The 14449-nt window shown below is 36.3% G+C and overlaps 1 protein-coding gene across 6 annotated transcripts in view; it reads right to left on the bottom strand.

Annotated features, from left to right (window-relative positions):
• NUCB2 (nucleobindin 2) overlaps nucleotides 1-14449 on the bottom strand; it is a 47636-nt gene that overhangs the window by 6705 nt on the left and 26482 nt on the right. For all 6 annotated transcript variants that reach the window (XM_047690458.1, XM_047690456.1, XM_047690461.1 and 3 more), the window contains 6 exons: nucleotides 10654-10780; nucleotides 2993-3096; nucleotides 1769-1954; nucleotides 1485-1575; nucleotides 832-890; nucleotides 646-738 (listed from right to left, as the gene is read on the bottom strand). In XM_047690458.1, the coding sequence (XP_047546414.1) occupies nucleotides 646-738; nucleotides 832-890; nucleotides 1485-1575; nucleotides 1769-1954; nucleotides 2993-3096; nucleotides 10654-10780 (660 nt within the window). The remainder of the gene's footprint in view (nucleotides 1-645; nucleotides 739-831; nucleotides 891-1484; nucleotides 1576-1768; nucleotides 1955-2992; nucleotides 3097-10653; nucleotides 10781-14449) is intronic.

Here is a 14449-nt window from a genome sequence, read left to right as displayed (position 1 = left end):
AAAACAGTGGGCTTTAGTTACCGGCCTCCAATGTCTATGACCGAAGTTCTCAGCTTAATAATGTGAACAAGAAATAAATAAGTTGTTATAAACCATTACGGTATTGGATTTTTTGGATTTTCTTAATAAAAACACAGACTTTTAAAATATCAAATATTTGGGGTGCCTGGGTGGCTCAGTCATTAAGCGTCTGCCTTCGGCTCAGGTCATGATCCCAGGGTCCTGGGATGGAGCCCAGCATCGGGCTCCCTGCTCAGGGGGAAGCCTGCTTCTCCCTCTCCCACTCCCTCTGCTTCTGTTCCCTCTCTGATTGTGTGTCTTTGTCAAATATAATAAATAAAATCTTAAAAAAATAATAAAATAAAACATCAAATATTAGACTACCTTATCTTTTACTTCTAAAGGACATGCAACAGCATCTTAATCTCCTAAATAAAAACCTTTTAAATTTTAAAATATCTTAAAGTAGTTACAAAATAACTTTATTTATACTAAGGAAGTCTACCAAATATTCTGGGTCAAAAAATGCAAAATTCAATTAAATAGCTACTCTGTGTATTTATTTTCCACTTTATGTTAAGATTTATTACAAGAACTTGAATATCCATTGAAATAACATATAATCCTAAAAATTTTAAAACATACCTCATTCATTACATGTTCCCTCATTCTAAGCCGTTCCTCCTCCATTTCTACCATATCATCCTCCTCATTTTTGGGGTCATATACTTTCTCCAACTAAAAAGAAAAGTTTAAAACCAACATAAAAGGCAGGAAAATAATGGAAAAAAAGAGAGCAAAAACACTGAACACTCAAATGAACTCATTTACCTCTTTAGTAAATAGGGCTTCTAATTCTTGTTCATCCAGGAAGCCATCATTATTGACATCTGAAGTTTAAAAAGTCACAAATGCAAAAATTGATTTTAATGCCTTCAAAAATCAATAATTAAAATACAACTCTTCACAAGTGGCTTGCAGAAGTGGTACTAACATGAACCAGCCATATGCTAGAGAGAATGTTTCCTCCTTTTTTATGAAGCCTCAGATCAGTCCAATGGATAACAATTTACTACTAATTTATAATTCATAGTTTTTTTAGACAAATATATCTTAACCAGTTTTTTCAAAAATATAAAGTGAAACAGTATGCTATAGGGAAAAAAGTAAATTTTAATATTACAGCATAAAGCATGTTAGATATAACCTAGCTAGTCACAGAAATACCTTCACATTTACAGAGAACCTTACAGTAAGTCATAGTGAGTCAACAGTTAAAGCAGGTAAAAGACACAGCTACTGACTCAAAGTATTTTATGCTGCAGGTCAGCAAAAAAGACCATTTTATTATCCTAGAGAAAAATTCAACATTTACTGTCAATAGGACTCGATATTAGAACTTGGCAAAAATCAGTTAAGAACAAAGCAACTATAATCTCTCAAACAGCAGACATAAATATTAATATTTATATTAAATGTGTTACCATGTAATTTGAAAAATGTCTTGGGGTCAAAGTCATTAGGATCCAATCCATCAGTCTCTTCCCATACCTCTTTTAGTTGATCTTTGCTTCCCTGTGAATCAATTTTTTAAAAATGCTCAAAACAAAATATAATCTATGTATACAGACTGAAAATAAAATACACATTTGAGAAATGGTACAGAATTAAGAATCTAAAGTACTAATAACTTATGATAAAATTCTACTGTCTGATACAAAGAAGTATCTACATCTAATTACAGTTTCTTAAAGTCATTAATTCTTACTGGATGATTAATTTTGGGATGATTTTCATGCTTTTTCCTCATTTCTTCAAATTTAGATTCTTCTTCTTTTCTCTTTTCTTCATTCAGTGTTTTTAAATATTCTCTCCTTTCATGTTCCTTCATCATTTCATATTTTTTAAATTCTTCATGTCGAGTCTTATCATAGTGTTCCAGATCACTTGTGGCCTATAATGTAATATTTAAACTAAATTACAAGGAGTATTTGAAAATATAAATAAGGGCTTTTCCTGCATACAGCATATTCTAACAGAAGGTAGTATAGAAGGTCCAGAAAACATTGGACTCCTCTTTTAAATTCTGCCATTTTATTTTAATCATTATTATTATCAGAATGTAGGCATTAAAAGAAACTCATAGTTCAAAGCAAGCCTCAACTTTAGAAAGCTCCTCATATGTAAATAATATATAAATTGATTTTTTAAAAGAAGGAAGGGTTGGGACGCCTGGGTGGCTCATCGGTTAAGCCGCTGCCTTTGGCTCAGGTCATGATCCCAGGGTCCTGGGATTGAGTCCCGCATCGGGCTCCTTGCTAGGCAGGGAGCCTGCTTCTCTCCCCCTCTGCATGCCACTCTGCCTGCTTGTGTGCTCTCTCTCTTTCTCTGACAAATAAATAAATAAATAAATAAGATTTAAAAAAAAAAAAAAGGAAGGAAGGGACTGTATCAAATCTATACAGTATAGAAAACTAGAAAGGTTTCTAACTACTTAACTAAACTCATAGCAAGGCAACAACATCTGTTTCAGTAATTCCATACAGTACAACATGAGAGGTCTACAAACTCTTACCGAAAAACCCAGAACCCAGGTATATTTCAGAATTTTCTAGATTTCAGAAAGAGAATATGGCATTTATGCTGTATTATGTATTCCTTGCAAAGTCTGTTATCAAACAGATTAGTACTTCCTCAGCAAAGTCTGGGAATATTCACATTATGTAGACTAAATAAAAAACTACAAATATCCTTACTATAATTGAAGCCAGATTTCAGCTTTTGTAGTGCTTTGGGTTTTGGAATTGTGGGCAAGGGGTTACAGATTGTTATGTCTAAATTATTATCTGTAGTAATAAAGGTTAAACTATCTCCCTTTAAAAATACTCTTGAGAGTATCTAAAAGTCATATTGCCACTTATTGAATTGACTTATCAAATGACAAAAACCTCAAAGGCACAACAATGACAACATTTTCTGGAATTATTCCCACCGCTTTGATGAGCATATCTAAATCTGTAGATTCAAACTTGTCAGGGTTCAGGTGGTTTAGGTGATCAAATTGTTTTAGAAGAGCATGGTGGTCTATGCCTGTATCTGAAAGAAAATGAGAAAACTGTAAATGATAAAGTACTAAAAGCTAGAAACATTAATATAAGTGGTACATAAGAATAAGCATTTATATTTATTCCTACAGGATTTTATAAGAATATTCAAAATTTCAGATTAAGCATTCATATTTTCTTTTAGAATATTGTACATATTGTTATTCTAGGCAAAACTAATATCCTTGAATCTAGAAAGAAATACAACATAATATGTACACTTCAATATTATTCTATTATTCTATATATTTCTAGAAAGGCTAGTTGACTATCAGTATAACAGTAAAAACTTTTTTATTATTGTAAAACTACCACATTTCCTACTTTTAATTAGATAAACTCTAATAAACTGCCCTCATCAAAGATCTAAGTAGAGGAGTGCCTGAGTGGCTCATTTAGCTAAGCTACTGACTCTTGGTTTAGGCTCAGGTCACAATTTCCTGGATGATGGGCCACACATCGACCAGCATGTTGGGGCTCTGCACTCAGTGAGGAGTCTGCTTGAGATTCTCTCCTGCTCCTCCCCCAACTCATGCTCTCACTCTCTTTCTCACAAATAAATATTTTTTTAAAAAAGTAGAATTTCTTTTTTTTTTCCCAGTATTTTATTTTTAAGCAATCTCTATACCCAATGTGGGGTTCAAACTCACAACCCCCAGATCAAGAGTCCCATGCTCTTCCAACTGAGCCAGCCAGCTGCCCCCTAAATAGAATTTTTTTTAATTGCTCTAAAATTTATATGAAGGAATTTTTTGTATGCTGCTCCAATGAATCCTTTATGGAACAATAAAAGTCTAATTCAGGTAAATTCATTTGGATTAGGACTTATTTTTTTTTTAAGATTTTATATATTTATTTATCAGGGAGAGAGAGAAAGAGAGCACAAGCAGGGGGAGCAGCAGGCAGAGGGAGAAGCAGGCTCTCTGCTGGGCAGGGAGCCCAATGCAGGACTCAATCCCAGGACCCTGGGAACATGACCTGAGCAGAAGGCAGACATTAACTGACTGAGCCACCCAGGCGTCCCAAGATTAGGACTTTTTTTTTTTAAGATTTTATTTATTTATTTGACAGACAGAGATCACAAGTAGGGAGAGAGGCAGGGAGAGAGAGAGAGAGAGGAGGAACCAGGCTCCCTGCCAAGCAGAGCCAGATGCGGGGCTCGATCCCAGGACCCTGAGATCATGACCTGAGCTGAAGGCAGAGGCTTTAACCCACTGAGCCACCCAGGCACCCTAGGACTTATTTTTAAAGAAATATCAATTGTTTCTCTTGTGAATAATTTTTTTAAAACAAGCTACAGTGCTACAGTTTGGGGCACATGGCTGGTTCAATTGGTTAAGCACTTTTTTTTTTTTATATTTTATTAATTTATTTGAGAGAGAGAGAGCATGAACAGGAAGAGCAATAGAGAGACCCAGCAGACTCCTCACTGAGTAGGGAGCCCAACAACTCGGGGCTCAGTATGGAGCCAAAGGCAGCAGCACTTAACCTACTGAGCCACCCAGGTGCCCCTCAGGTCTTGATCCCAGGGTTGTGAGTTAAAACCCCACTTTTGACTCCACGCTGGGCATGGAGCCTATTTAAAAACAAAACAAATACACAAAAATAGCCAAACAAACAAACGGAAAACAAGCTACAGTTTACTGTAGTTGAATGGGTAAAGTGAATCTAGACTATTTCAGTTGGATTATAGAATTGAGCAAAATAGGCACACGTGTTGATTTGTTAAAAGTAAGAGTTCTCACTTAGGAAAAAGGAATGTACAAATAGGGAATCGTGGAAGGCAAGAAAGAAATCTCTGACTCGGCATCAGGCCAACTACAAATCAAAACCAAAATGAGATACCACCTCACACCAGTCAGAATGACCAAAAATAACAAGTCAGGAAATGACAGATAATGGCGAAGTGGGGAAAAGAGGAACCCTCCTACACTGCTGGGAGAATGCAAGCTGGTGCAGCCACTTACTTCCACATACTGGTAAACAGTATGGATGGTCCTCAAAAAGTTGAAAATAGAGCTACTGTATGACCCAGCAATTGCACTACTGGGTATTTACCCTAAAGATACAAATGGAGTGATCTGAAGGGGCACATACACCCCAATGTTTATAACAGCAATGTCCATGATAGCCAAACAATGGAAAGAGCCCAAATGTCTATCAACAGATGAACAGACAAAGAAGATGTGGATGGAAAACTACTCAGCCATCAAAAAAAATGAAATCTTGCCACTTACAGTGACGTGGATGGAACAAGAAGGTATTATGCTAAGCAAACTAAGTCCATGAGAGAAAGAAACTTACCATATGATCTCACTCATATGTGGAATTTAAGAAACAAAACAGAGGATCAGAGGGGACAAGAGGAAAAAATAAAACAAGATGAAATCAAAGAGGGAAACAGAGGTGCCTGGGTTAAGCATCTGCCTCCAGCTCAGGTCATGATCCTGGGGTCCCCTGCCCAGCAGGAAATCTGCTTTTCCCTCTGTCTCTGCCCTTCCCCCATGTTGTGCTTCTTTCTCTTCCTCTCTTTCTCTCAAATGAATAAATAAAATCTTTAAAAAAAGAAAAAATATATATTCCAGAAGCAATGAGCACACCTAACGCCAGTCTTTGGTCTGTAATATCATTTCCCACTAAAAAGAACCAGGAATCCTCAGAGAAACGACTCATTCCAGGCCTGAGGCAGGATAGGTACAAGATGAGCCCGGAACATTTTGTTATACTAGAAAGTAAGAAACTGCTTAATGTAGTTAGATCAAGATTTCACTGAATTCTTTCAATGGCACTATATAAATTTTACTTACGAAGAAAAGATTTGCCCTAAGACCCAGGCCGAAAGGATACGACCAAACAGTGAAGCACATGAAAAGATATTTAACCTCACCCCAAACAGGAGAAATACATGTTAAAACTATGCTATTATACTATCTAACAGAATGGTCAAACTCTTAAAATTTGAAGATACATACTATTAACAGGATGTAAGAAATTACAAGAGTATGTACTGATACAAGGTCTGTGGCAATATCTATCAAAATTACAAATACATATATATATAGTTTCTCTGCAGGGAAGTTACCCTACAGATAATTTTACACAGATATGGAGTGATATATGTACAAGAGTGTTTGCTAGAAATAACCCAAAAAGGAATCACCAGTAATCCTAGTTAAATAAATTATGGCATATCGATATAATGGAAATCTATGCAGCTGCAAAAGAAACTTTTTTTAAAAATGAAGATGGTCTCTATGTACTAATACAGAATGACCTCCAAATAGGTTGTTAAAAGAAAAATACAAAGTACCAAATGTGTTTTACATGCTGTCTTTTGCATAAGAAGAGAGGAAAAATAAGGATTTTTATTTGTATTTGCTTATATAAGAATGAAGAAATCGAAGGATCATGTTTGGGGCAGTGGGAACTTATAGGGAACAAAAATATCAGAGCACTTTTGCTATATGTCTTCTATAGTTTCTAGTTTTCACCCATGTGAATGTATTACTTACTTTAAAAATTATACCCCCCCCCAAAAAAGGACCCTTTAAGTCTTTCTTCCAATTATCAGAAATTTCAATTCATAAATTCTGAATCAGTGAGAAAACACTCATAAGCTTTCTAAGCATCAGTTTTCTTTAGACAATGAAATTCAGCACCTATTTGGAATAAAGAAAATATTGCCAAGATTGAAGGGATGGAAGTTGTCTAACAGGAAAGTAATCTCAAAATACCTTAGGCCCAGCTTTAAGGATGGAATGTCCTTCTATGTCTGAGTACCTGAAGTAGGAGGGTATAAGCTCAGTTTACCTCTCATTGATATCCTTAATCTCAGGATAAGGAGTATTTGTTTGTTTGTTTGTTTGTTTGTTTTGACAGAGAGAGAGAGAGAGAGAGCGAGCACAAGCAGGCAGAGTAGCAGGCAGAGGGAGAGAGAAGCAGGCTCCCTGCTGAGTAAGGAGCCTGACATGGGACTCCATCCAAGGACTCTGGGATCATGACCTGAGCCCAAGGCAGTTGCTTAACCAACTGAGCCACCCAGGCGCCCCTGGTATTTGTTTTCTATGTCTATTCACCAGCAGGGAGTTTAATGCTCTATACAAGCATTTGTCCAATATGATCCACTGACCAGAGTCACATGTTTAAAATGCATCTTACAGGGGTGCCTGGGTGGCTCAGCGGGTTAAGCCTCTGCCTTCGGCTCAGGTCATGGTCTCAGGGTCCTGGGATGGAGCCCTACATCAGGCTTTCTGCTCAGCAGGGAGCCTGCTTCCCTCTCCTCCTCTGCCTGCCTCTCTGTCTACTTGTGATCACTCTCTCTCTCCGTGTCCAATAAATAAATAAAATCTTTAAAAATAAATAAGTAAAAATAAAATAAAATGCATCTTATCACCCTCAGAATCAGAAATTCTAGAGATAAGATCCAGTAAACTGCATTTTTAACTAGCTCCCCAGGTGATTCCTTTGCTATATAAAGTTTACCAGGAGTAAAGGTTCAGGTGTTTACTAAGGCCAATGAACCATTCAGATAACCAGCCTATGGGGACATGTCACAAAGACAGAGACACCAGCTGGAAGGATCTCCCACTTGTCAAATCTAACCTCTTGATTTTCATTCATAACTAGAAAGGCCATTTCCAACTTAATAAAGAACTTGATCAACTTGTCATCTAGTGTTTTTTGGTATTATTTTCTACACTGATATCTTTGATTCATTTGTACTTATTCTGATGTGAATGAGAGAGAGATCTAACTATACCTTTTCCAAATAGCTACCCAATTGTATCAACATTACTCTCTTTAAAAATCTATCTTGATCCCACTAATAATGACATATCACCTTTAATTCAAACTAAATTCTAAATGTATTTACTTTTACTTCTGGTATTTCTATTCAGTTCCACTGGTCTTTCTACTTATATGCCAAAACCATACAGTTCTCATGAGTGAGGCTTAGTGATAGGTTTTAATATCTAACATAACTATTTAGTCCTTCATTGTTCTTTTTCCAAGGCATGTAGCTTTTCTTGTTTCCTTTTTCATATGAACTTTAAAATTAACTTGTCTAGTATCGGGGGGAAAGTAGATATTTTTTATTTGGATCATGCTAAATTTATAAATTAACCTAAGGAAAACTGACATGTTTACAACGTTGAGTCTTTGTATCAAAAAAATGGTATGTCTTCTCATTTTTTTCAAGCCTACTTTTGCATCTTTCAGGAGTATTTTAAAGCATTTGGTCTATAAGTCCAATTTCTTAATAGGTTTACTCTGAGTATTTTATCTTTGTTGGTATCTGTAAATAGAGTCTTTTCTTCCATTATATCTTGTAACTGGCTGTTGCATATGAAAAATACTGATTTCTATATATTAAATTTACCTTGCTGAATTTTCCTGTTGTTTATTTTTTAGTCAATTATTTTTAGATTTCCAAGTATAAAATCATATTACCTGCAACCAGAAATGGTTTTATCAGCTCCTTTTCAATGACTTTACCTCCAATTTTTTTTTTTCATTTATATAATTGTTTTGGCTAGTACCTCCGATGCAATGCTAATTAGTAGTGGTGACTGTGGACATCATTGTCTTGTTCCTGATTTTAGTTAGAATACAAAATTGTATTTCCCCAGTAAGTATGATGTGGCTGAGTTAGACATACCTGATCGTGTTACAGAAGTATCTATTGATTACTATTTTATTACTTTTCTAAAATTAAGGAGGGGTATTAAATTTTGTCAATTGCTCCTTTTCTATAGATATGGAGACAGTCATTTGATATATGAGATTACTTTCTTATCTGTGGATATCTTCACATTTCAAAAATTCTACTTCATAGCTATTTAATCTCCTCAAAATCTAAAATTAAAAAAATATAGGAGCATGAATAGGCAGAGCGCAGAGAATTTTTAGGGCAGTGAAACTACTCTGCATGAAACTATAATGGTAGATACATATCATTAAAGATTTGTCCAAACCCATGAATGTAAAACACCAAAATTGAACTCTAATGTTAACTATGGACTTGGGTGATTATGATGTGTGATGTATGTAGGTGTATGTAGGTTCATCAATTGTAAAAATTTGTAAAAATTTACCACTCTAGTGGATGATGCTAGTAATGAAGGAGGTTATTCATGTTTGGGGGTATATGGGAAATTTCTGCACCTTTACTTCAATTTTGCTGTAAACCTTATACCGCTCTAAAAAAAAAAAAAAATCAAATCTTAATTTTATTTATTTATTTATTTTAGAGATAGCATGCTTGTGCATGAGCGGGGAGCAGGGTGGGGGTGGGGGAAGGGGCAGAAGGAGAGGGATAAACAATCTTGAGCAGACTCTGCACTGAGCGTGGAGCCCCATACAAGGCAGGGCTCTATCTCATAATCCTGAGATCACAACATGAGTCAAAACCAAGAGTTGGATATTTAACTAACTCTGCCACCCAGGCACCCCAAATCTTAAATTTTTTAAAAGATTATTTATTTATTTATTTGACAGAGAGAGAGATCACAAGTAGGCAGAGAGGCAGACAGAAAGAGAGGGGGAAGCAGGCTCCCTGCCGAGTAGAGACCCCAATGTGTGGCTCGATCCCAGGACCCTGAGATCATGACCTGAGCCAAAGGTAGAGGCTTAACCCACTGAGCCACCCAGGTGCCCCCAAATCTTAATTTTTAAAGATAGAAGTTTCAAAGATTTATTCTAACTTATCCTTTGTCCTTTGACTTCTTGATTCCTTTTGTCATATCAAAATTTTTTATCTTTATTTCTATTCATGTGATGATTTATAGTATTAGATTTCCTAATATTAAGTCAGTCTTGCATTCCTAAAATAAATCTACTTGCTATTTTGATATACAATAATTTTGGTTTTGGCATCAATAACATATTAAGAGTATGAAAGCTTTCCTTCTTTTTCTATGCTCTGGAATAGTTTAAATAGCACTGACAATCTGTTCTTAAAAAAAAAAATATTTATTTATTTTTACTTGATAAAGAGAGGGAGTAGAGGGACAGAGAAGGAAGAGAATCCCAAGCAGACTCCTCACTGACTATGGAGCCCAACATGGAGCTCGATCTCATAGTCTTCAGATCATGACCTGAGCTGAAACCAAGAGGTGGACACTTAACCAACTTAGCCACCCAGGTGCCCCCGAGAATCTGTTCTTTAATAGTTTAATAGAATTCCTTTTGACACTCTCTGGGCCTGGTGTGGCTTTCTTAGAGCATCTCTGACAATTTTTCTATTTCATCTATGGAAATTGTTATAATTAGATTTTCTCTCTTTTGGTTTCCTTTGATGTTATTCTTCCTCCTTTAAGTCAGTGGCTTAATTCATTACTTTTCATTGACATAATTATTTAAGGCTAATCATTTTGACTTTTGAATGATGTGAATATATTACCTATTTTAAAAACTAAATTTTAAAAATTAAGAGAAGACAAATCAATACTAACATTAAATTTTGACTAGAAGAACATGGTATGTGACAATATAAGCTGACCTGAACAACCATATGCTGAAACTTTCCTACTTTTTCTTTAGCACTTACCTTGAAGAGAATCCAATTTAGCTTTAATCAGCATTCTTAACCTTGCCACTTCTTGCCTTTTCAGCTCATCAAGTTTTGTTCTCACGTGGTGACTTACTAAATCCAGTTCTTTGCTTAGCCTCCCACTCTGTTAAAATTAACAAGTTAGCTTTATTTATTACATTCCTTTTTTAGATCAGACACAATATATTAAAATGAGGGTTATGATAAAGTAGTGATAAATGCTTTTGACTAATTTAGATAAATGTGATATTACAAAAAGATTTCTTTTAAGATACTCAGTTTATAACTCTAAAAGCAAGATACGTAAAAACTATATATTATGGGAAGAATCAAAATGTCCTTCAAGAGATCAATGGATAAAGGAGATGTGTACACATATACAATGGAATATTAGTCAACCATGAAAAAATGAAATCTTGCCATTTGCAATGACATGGATGAAGCTAGAGAGTATTATACTAAGCAAAATGAGTCAGAGAAAGACAAATAACACATGATTTCACTCATATGTGGAATTGAAGAAAGAAAGCAGATAAATATGGGGTGGGGAGAGAGGCAAACCATAAAAGAGACTCTAAACTACAGAAAAACACACTGAGGGTTACTGGAAGGGAGGTGGGCAGGGAGGATGGCTTAAACAGTGATGGGTATTAAGGAGGATACTTATTGTAATGAGCACTGGGTGTTGTATCTAAACGACAAATCACAAAATTCTGTACCTGAAACTAGTATTATACTGCATGTTAACTGGAATTTATAAAACTTTGGAGAAAGAAAGAAAAGATAAAAATAAAAACCATACAATTGAAAGCGTAATTAAAGCACAAAGGAAAAACTCAAAAAGTAACTGGAATTGCAAAATGGTACAGCCACTTTGAATAACAGTTCGGCAGTTCCTCAAAAAGTTAAACACAGAATTACCATATGACCCAGCAAATCCATTCTTAGGTATATACCTAAAAAATTGAAACATATGTTCACATAAAAACTTGTACCTGAATGTTCATAGCAGCATTATTCATACTAGCATAAAAGTAGAAATGACCAAATGTCCATCAGCTGATGAGTTGATAACCAAAATATGGAATATCCATAAAGTGAGATATTGTTCAGTCATAAAAAGAAATGAATGTACTAATATAAGCTACAATACAATGAACCTTGAAAAACATTATGCTCAAAGAAACCAGACACAAAAGACCACATATTGTATAATTCCATTTATATGGAATGTCCAAAATAGGCAAATCCATAGAGATCGAAAGAAGATCAATGGTTCCCAAGGGACAAGAAGAGCAAGGAAATGGGGAGAGATAGCTTAATGGGCACACGGCTTCTTTTGGGGAGGAACGGAATTGTTTAAAAGTAGATAGTGCTGAGGGCCACCTGTAGATACACCACTGAATTATATGTTTTAAAGGCACAAGTTTTAAGGTATGTGAATTACATTTCAATGAAGTCATCTTAAAAAATAAGTTGGCCCCCTTAAACTTTAGTAATTACACATATAAATAACTTTTCAAAATTAATCTTTTTAAGGTTGTCTCCTTTGATTACTTTTCTCATAGGTAAGTACATGTTCTAAAATGTAAGAAACAAAATAGCTAATAGCTTACTTTCTCTTGTTTATAAGTGCATTTGCAATCACAAACTGCAAATCTGACTAGCAATCAGGCAGACAAATATTTTAGGACTGAGTCCATGGGGCCCACTGCAGAAGATAAAGAAAGAACCCCCCTACAAGGGAGACCAAGAAAGAATGTTCAGAGGTAAGAAGGAAAACTAGGAGAATTTGTTGTTATAGAAGCAAAAAAAGCAATATACTCAATGAGATGGTAGTCATCATTATTACATATAACGGTTCTTAAAATGTGGTCCCCAAGTAGAAGCATTAGCACCAACAGCAAACTTTAGAAATGTAAGCTCTAGACTTACTGAATCACAAAGTCTATAGATGGGGCCCAGGAATCTGTGTTTCAACAAGCCTAAAATCTGAGAACCCACCAAGATGATAGAAAGGAGTCCAGTAAGAGGAGGAATAAAAAGTATCCATTGGGGGCGCCTGGGTGTCTCAGTGGGTTAAGCCTCTGCCTTTGGCTCAGGTCATGATCCCAGGGTTCTGAGATCGAGCCCCACATCAGGCTCTCTGCTCATTGGGGAGCCTGCCTCCCCCCCGCCCCGCCTACTTGTGATCTGTCAAATAAATAAAATCTTTTTTAAAAAATATTCACTGGATTTGGCAATTAATAAGTCACTGACGGGGCGCCTGGGTGGCTAAGTGGGTTAAAGCCTCTGCCTTCAGCTCAGGTCATGATCCCAGGGTCCTGGGATCGAGCCCCACATCAGGCTCTCTGCTTGGCAGGGAGTCTGCTTCCCTTCCTCTCTCTCTGCCTGCCTTTCTGCCTACTTGTGATCTCTGTCTGTCAAATAAATAAATAAAATCTTTAAAAAAAAAAAAAGGGGGCGCCTGGGTGGCTCAGTGGGTTAAGCCGCTGCCTTCGGCTCAGGTCATGATCCCGGAGTCCTGGGATTGAGTCCCGCATCGGGCTTGCTGCTCAGCAGGAAGCCTGCTTCCCATCCTCTCTCTCTGCCTGCCTCTCTGCCTACTTGTGATCTCTCTCTGTCAAATAAATAAATAAATAAATCTTTAAAAAAAAAAAAAAAAAGAAGTCACTGACATCCTTCATGAAAGTATATTCAGTGGAGTGATATGGGCAAAGCCATAATCTTTCCAGTCGGCAATATTTGGGAAGTGAAGAAATGTAGTATGATTCCCCTTTCAAAATACTTGGCTGAGGGGCATCTGGGTGGCTCAGTCGTTAAGCTTCTGCCTTCAGCTCAGGTCATGATCCCAGGGTCCCAGGATGGAGCCCCACATTGGGCTCCCTGCTCAGCTGGGAGCCTGCTTCTCCCTCTCTCTCTGCTGCCACTCCCTCTGCTTGTGCTCTCTCCCTCTCTCTCTGTCAAAATAAACAAATAAAATCTTAAAAACCCCAAAACAAAAGCCTGACCAAAATACTTAGCTGAAAAGGTAAGGACAAATTCTAACTTTTTTCTGACAGTTTTTCCTAAGTCTTCCTGAGCTATGTATAATGATTCCTATTGTCTATTTTAATTCTTATAACTTTTTCATTGAATAACTGTCTAACTTACTACTTTCATCTCCCCTTGACCCACCAGGGAAGAGGAACTGATTGTGAAAGGCAGACGGTTATAAAAGTATTCCCATACCCCAGGATTATCTCTCTATTGTACTTCCTATTACCACCTTTTCTGTTAGCCACAAATAATGTTCTTTAAAAAAAAAAAAAAAAGATTTATTCATTTGAGAGAGAAAGTGAGAGGAGGGAAGGGAAGGGGGAGGGGGAGAGGGAGAGAGAGAATTTCAAGCAGACTCCACACTGACCATGGAGCCCAACACATGGTTCAATTTCAGGACCCTGAGATCATGACCTGAGTGGAAACCAATAATTGGACATTTAACCCACTGAGCCACCCAGGCATCCTGCCATAAATAATGTTTTAATCCTAACTTAAGAAGATAAGAGACACTGAAAGTTCTACATTAAATATTATTTACTCTAGGACATTAGTTCCATAGATCAAATTAATTCTTCAAAGGAAATATAAGATCACTCTCAAAATAATCCAGGGGAATTATTGGCATGATGCTATTACCTCTATCAGGAAAAATGACTTCCCCACTGCTGAATTATGTGCCCATTCTCAGCATTTCCAAAATATATTATACCCCCATCATATTTCATGCTAATAAACTTTTTTCTAGATATTA

This window comes from Lutra lutra, chromosome 10, assembly GCF_902655055.1.
Source record: "Lutra lutra chromosome 10, mLutLut1.2, whole genome shotgun sequence".
NCBI lineage: Eukaryota > Metazoa > Chordata > Mammalia > Carnivora > Mustelidae > Lutra > Lutra lutra.
The sequence above is the reverse complement of the archived record's forward strand: the minus strand, read 5'-3'. Positions and strand labels throughout refer to the sequence as shown.